This window comes from Austrofundulus limnaeus, unplaced genomic scaffold (assembly GCF_001266775.1).
Source record: "Austrofundulus limnaeus strain Quisiro unplaced genomic scaffold, Austrofundulus_limnaeus-1.0 Scaffold1762, whole genome shotgun sequence".
Lineage (NCBI taxonomy): Eukaryota > Metazoa > Chordata > Actinopteri > Cyprinodontiformes > Rivulidae > Austrofundulus > Austrofundulus limnaeus.
In genome coordinates, this window is record NW_013954164.1 from 23,254 (window position 1) to 29,996 (window position 6,743).

At 38.7% G+C, this 6,743-nt stretch overlaps 1 protein-coding gene across 2 annotated transcripts in view; it reads right to left on the minus strand.

Moving 5' to 3' along the window:
• galnt17 (polypeptide N-acetylgalactosaminyltransferase 17) overlaps window positions 1-6,743 on the minus strand; it is a 35,283-nt gene that overhangs the window by 21,854 nt on the left and 6,686 nt on the right. For both annotated transcript variants that reach the window (XM_014033517.1, XM_014033518.1), the window contains exon 3: window positions 3,346-3,512. In XM_014033517.1, coding sequence (XP_013888971.1) covers window positions 3,346-3,512 — 167 coding nt within the window. The remainder of the gene's footprint in view (window positions 1-3,345; window positions 3,513-6,743) is intronic.

The window sequence follows — 6,743 nt, forward strand, 5'->3', positions numbered from 1 at the left end:
CATCATCCATCATCCATCCATCCATCCATCCATCCTCTATCCATCCATCCATCCATCCATCCATCCATCATCCATCCATCCATCCATCATCCATCCATCCTCTATCCATCCATCCATCCATCCATCATCCATCCATCCATCCATCATCCATCCATCCTCTATCCATCCATCCATCCATCCATCATCCATCCATCCATCCGTCATTCATCCATCCGTCATCCATCCATCCATCCATCCATCCATCCATCCGTCATCCATCCATCCATCCATCAATCCATCATCCATCCATCTTTTTATCCACTCCTCTGTTTTTGTGTTTTGTTTTTCAGCACCAACAGACCTCTACAGTGTATCTGCAGCTGATATAAACCCTGCAGTAGAACCAGTTAGCAGGAGGCTCAGCAGGTGAGGAGAACATCAAAAGGAAGCAGAAAGTGTTGTTCTCCTTACAGAATGAAGGATTGTTGTTTTTTAAATCTTTGTGGGGCTCGATGTTCAGTTCATCCTTCAAAGCTCTGACAGCCTCGTGTCTTTCCTTCTCCATTTCCTCCAGATCCGTCTTTGCTTTCTGTTCTGGTAGATTGCTCCTCCATTTCTTCCGGATATGCATTATTCCCTCTCCTCCAGTCTGTCCGACCTCATTTATCTCAGGGCCTCTCCGACCCCCCCGCCTCTAATAGTCTGGTGTGTTCTCTCAGCTTTTCCATTATTTGATGCTTCCTCGTCTTCGTTTGTCTTTTCATCCTTCCCTGCCTTTCATTTCACCCATTTTCATTCCCTTCAGCTCTCGTCTCTCTTTGACCTTTCCTTTCATCCAGTTTCATCTCATTTCTACAACTTTTTTCTTTAACGACACCTCTCTGTGTCTCTGTCGTTCTTCCACTGAACGCTTCGTCTCATCCCGTCTCTGCCCTTCATCCCACAGAGCTGGGTTCTGCAGCCCACCCTGATGAATGAGACGAGGACGTGACGTCCGATGGACAGCTCCATGTCTGTCAGCCTGCACGCTCGGCAAAACGTTCGAAACTGTCAGCCGAGGTTTGAGCTCGTCGGAGGAGTTTGATGTTTCTCATCAACGTTACGTTTGATTTGTAATAATTATGATCCTCGTTTCCTACTGAAAAAAAGACTTCTTCAGTGATTTTTGGTCAACCGTAGCACGGAAACGGCTGCACCAATCAACAAGAAATTTATCAGGAATATAGATGAGTCCGACCTACACTGCTCCAGCCAACGGTTTTATGATAGACCCCATATTTAAGGAGGGGGCTCCATCTGAAAAGGGGATGTCTGGAAAAAATCTTATAGCTCAACAACTATTCAACACAGGAGCTTCAGATTTTCTTGTTTAGCTCTGATGAAGGCCATCCATCAGGCCCACCAATGAGCCCCACCCGCCCCGCGGACCCCCACCCCAAGCATTGGTGTTTTGTGTATGTGCGAGGTCATATTCTTTCTCTCTTGCTTTGTTATGTTTTTGTTTTTGGAATATTTACACTGGTATCTTTTGTTTGTTAGTGTTAGCGCTGGCTCTTTTGTTTATGGTGTTTTAAATCAGAGGTTCTCAAACTGGAACAGGACCTCCAGGGGTCTGCGAGCCATATCTTTGGGATCCTCAAAAATTTTCAATAAATTGTTAATTTGATTTTTATTTTAAAAATGCATTTCAGGAACAATCCACTAGTAAAACAAACACACTAAACCAAACAAAAGGTAATATTCTCATGGTATTTAGGAGTTAAAATGACAGTAAATTATTTTTAAAACAGCATGGGGTTCATGAGGGGGTCCCTGGAAATGTTTCACCCTTGTAAGGGGTCCCCAGACCCAAAACACTTGAGAACACTTGTTTTAAATTGTTTTGATTTTCTTTTTGACTGATTTGTTTTAAAGTGCCTGTGACATGCATATTCTTCAAACACAAAGTCAAAGAAAACATTTTTATATTTAAGAAAATTGGAATAATATGCATGATTTTACTCATTTTGTCTCATAACTGGCAGATTTTCTTTTGAACTTGGCTCAGCCAAAGTGAAACAGGAAGTGACATCAAAGGGGAACTCTTTAAGAAAGAAAACTCTCTGGTCTTTGTTTATCTTCATCTCTGATAGTGACTTAAAATAATCTTATTAAACATCAGATTCTTCTCTACAGGCCGGGTTGTTAGCCATTTCAGCAATGCTTTGTTTACATACAGACATTCCCCTTTGACATCACTTCCTGTTACTTCACAGGCAAATATCTCAACAACTGTTCATCTCAGCGACATGAAATTTATTTTTGCAATATTTTGTCAATGACATCTTTTTAAAAATGCATTCATATGTATTACAAAAATTTGACATCACAGCCCCTTTAATGTGTTTTTTCTTTGTGGACCCCAGGAAGAACAGTCTTCACTTAGGTGGAGACTAATGGGGATCTATTTTTAATAAACTAAATAAACTAAATATTTGCTACTGCTATGTGGTATCCTGAGGTGGATAGAGTACACAAAAAAATTATACTCAAGTAAGAGTAAAGAAATATTTGGTAAAAAGGCAGCTCAAGTACTGAGTCAATCATTTAATATTTAAAATGACATCATCTGATGAACCAAAATTAAAAGCTAATTGGAAATGTTGGTATTTTAAAGATTGAAATTAAAATAATTCATTTCTTTTTTCAATAAGAGTAAGAGTAGTGATACTTCAAATTAAATTTACTCAAGTAAAAGTAAAAAGTACAGTTCAGTAAAACTACTCCTAAAAGATATTTTTCCAAAAACTTAAGGAAGTAAATGTAATTAGCTACCAAACTGTGACCCGTTCACATATCTCCATCAGAAGATGATACTGTTGTTTTGTGATGTGCAAAAGTTTTAATCCATCCTCGATGTCGCCCAATAAATTGTCAACAGTAGACCTTTTTTCCACGACTCGACTCGACTTCCAGCTCAGTTTTTAAAACCTACTGGTCGTCTCCTTCACAAGAATCAAACCCACCATTTTTAAAACCTCAGCATTTGTTTCCATTATAAATGTATCCATTAAATGAGACAGCAGAACAGCTAAAAGCTAAAAGTAGCATAAGAAGACAGAAACAGAGCCGAAGCTGAAGCAGATTTCAAAGAGAACAACTATTTCTTGAAAGAATTAAAGAGATTTCAATGAATTTCTAAATGGAAAATGTAGTGAAATAAATTGAAAATAATAAAAATTACAAAGAGCAAAAGTCACGGCACACATCTACTGAATGAGCCGAAGCTTTTCATAGACAAACAGCTAAAATAGCACCATAAAAATATATGGGAAAATAAGAATATGTGATTCTACACTTCTGATAACGTCAGCTGCTTGTTCTGACCGTCGTCGCTGTTGTCGTCCACCAGGATGATCTCTTTGAGGAGGTGAGCCGGCGTGTGATTGACAGCTGAGTGCACGGAGCGCAGGATCACCGACAGAGCCTCGTTCACAAAGATGAAGATGAGCGAGATGGAGGGCAGGTCTCTGGAGTAGTTGACCTTTCTGCATCTGGAGGAGGAGGAGACAAACAAACAGAGCATCTTTCAACCGAGCCGCCGTCTGCGCCGCCTCATCCTCTGCTTCCTGCAGCGCACGCCGCTAACAGAGCTGATCTCTGCTGCTGTTTCAACCCTTCTGTAGAAAAACACCTGCAGCGTTAACGCTCTCCTAATCAATGTAGCATTTTTCCTGCATATAATTAATCATTTCTGATTAGATTTAACTGGTTCTTATTTCTGCTCAAAGAAAGAAACAAAATCCACTTTAACTTCAGACTTTTTCCAAGGATTTTGCACGGAACTTCCCTTTGTGGCCCTAATTAGCATCTCTCGCCAACCCCCCACTAGACTTTGCGACGCCTCAGCAGACAAACTGAAAGAATTTACATTCTGATAAGTCCTTGTGCTTCCACCCCCATAAGGACTGCCTGCCTATTCTTCTTCAAGGGGAGGGGGGGCATAAACACCTTTAACCAGACTCTTCAATGACTGAAACAAAGGAACTTACATTCTTCATTAAATGTGAAAAAAGAAGGAACCAGATTGTATGTTTTTATACAACTGTCTGTTTTCATATATCTTAATCAAAGAAATGTGAATTTACCTTTTCTTTTACAGAAAGAACAAAACCCATTGAAGCTAACTGTGTTTTTTTTTTTTTTGATGAAGTGTTTTCCTAAGAAGATGTTTCTTTTATTTCATGATTTTAAACTGTGTTTTATTCATGATTTAACCCTTAGAAACCTTAGGCCTTGAATTTTTAACTAAATGTGACACTCTTATTTTACTGAGGTAAATAGATGTCTCACCCTTTAATTAGATGCAAGATAATTAAACTAAAACACTCCCTTTTCTTTGTCCTGAAGTAAAGTTTTCCCTCCAAAACAGATTTGTTAAAAAACTTTTCCTGTATAAGGTTTAATATTTTCATTGGCCAACTTAAAAGCTTGACTCCGCCCATAACAGTTTTAAAAGTTAGTGCAGCTTCCAAGATCGACAGTTAGTTGGTTGGTTTTTTCTTTGAGTCCAGTGAATGCTTTCAGGAGTTCGAGAGAGGCCTTCCTGCCAGCCCCTCCCATGGCTGGACAGGAGGGGGGGTCATTCCACATCTCCCGCTGATCGATCTAATAGCTCTCGTTTCACATCGGCTCAATATCTGAGTTTGATTTTACAAAAGTCAAAAAAAGCGAATGGTAATTCATGCGTCGTTTTAGCTCGTTTTCTCTACAAAGTGGAAATCAAATTAAGGAGTCTTGCAGCCACCTGGAGGACCAGAGAGCGACCCCCTTCTCTGACCAAGGGACCAGTCGAGTTTATCAGGCAGACCGCCTGATATATGTATGGAGAGCCTGTCTGGAGAACGACCCCCAGAGATGACCTTCCACCGCTGACTTCCCTCCTGGTACCCACAAGGCCAAACAACAGGGTAAAGGTGAACATTTGTCCTGGTGACACACAGGTGCTCAGACGTAAATTTGATTTTTATCTTTGTATGAGATTTGGTAAACTAAACACTTTTTCGACCTAATTTAACTAGGATTCCTTAGTTAAATCCACAGCTAAAAGCAACTTACCTCACCTCACTCTAAAGCAAAACTCACCTCTCAGTGTTTACTTTATGATTCGTCTGTTTGTTTGTTATTCACTTGTGATTGCAAACTCTCTCAGTTTTTACCTGGTTCAACATGTCATAGTTGTAAATACATTTAATCTGTAAATAAATGGCTCGTGGAGAACGCGCCAACATAAGCTAATCTCATTTTTGTGTCTTGATAAAAGATATTATTGGTTCTGATAAGACAACTCATAAAATCATTTTGGGTACAATTTATTGTGAGACTGATTACAATAAAGTTACAGGTTTTCGTCTCTTTCCTGGGTCAATCCTTGATCGAATTAAAGAACGTGGTGCCTCGAGGAAAAATATATTTAAAATATATTTAAATATATTCACAAATTATCCATTTTTAGAATATACCCAAAACTCCTACATCAATAACCTCATTTCAAATGTGAGGTGGAACCTTAATTATGAGTAATTACACAATGAATCCAAGGTTTTCATAAAAATTCATGACACTCTTCCTGGCAGCGAATTCAGGAAGAGGAGCACGAGTATCAGTGGATTAATCATAAAGATCTGCGGCGCACGTCGAGATTTTCACATTTTTCTCTGCAAGATTTGACACAAAATCAAAACATGAATAAAAACCAGGATATCTGTTTTTTTAAGGACATAGTTTGATCAGACACAAACGATGGTCGTTGCAGACATTAAAATCAGAGTAAAGAACATGAAGAAGTGGATAATGGAGTAATTATGGCAATAAGAGATTGGGGCAGTTACAGCTGTGTGCAGGAGACTGAAGAGCTGCATCAACAGTTTCAAATGTGAGTGTGAACTTGTCACTTCACAAGTACAGCTTCACTGATCCTCCTGAATGTCAGGGTAAGTGTGATTATAGGAGCCGAAGACTCATCAGCCGAAGGCTCATCAGCCGAAGGCTCTTCTAATGACTTCAAGCTGACAGATGTGTGCAGATTAAACTGGATGTGTTTATATTCCTGACCCTGACTCATAAAGCATTTTCATTTAAATACATAAAGATTTATTAAATTCATTTTACCATTGTTCTCTTCAGCTTCTATTGGCTGTATTTATGTTCTTCTGCTATGTTTATATTTTTAGCTGCCCACTTGTTACTTTTAGCTCAGCTTTTGTTTCTTTTAACCTGAAGGACATCGTTTGTATATTTTACTTAAACTACTTTAAAGCTTTTGTGATTTCTATAGTTAGTTTTTTTCATCTTTTATCCAGCCTTTTGTTACTTTTAGCTTTTAACACATCTGTTTACTTTAGTTCCTGTTTTTTACTTTTAGCAATTCGTTTGCTGTGTTTACTTTCAGTGAGACTTTTGCTACTTTTAGCTTTTAGCTAACCCTTAACTTTTTGTAACTTTTAACTCGCCTTTGGCTGATTGTAGCCTTTAGCTACCAGTTTTCTATCTTTAGCTGTTAGCTGGCCCTTTGTTGCTTTTAGTTATCCTTTTGTTACCTTTAGCTAGCTCTTTGCTACCTTTAGGTAGCCTTCTGTTACTTTTACACTCCAGTTTATTTTAATGTCCCATTTTTATATTTTAGCAATTAATTTCCTACGTTTACCTTTCAGTTAGCCTTTTTTAACTTTTAGCTAACGCTTTGTTGCTTTTAGCTAGCCTTTTGCTAATGGTAGCTTTTAGCT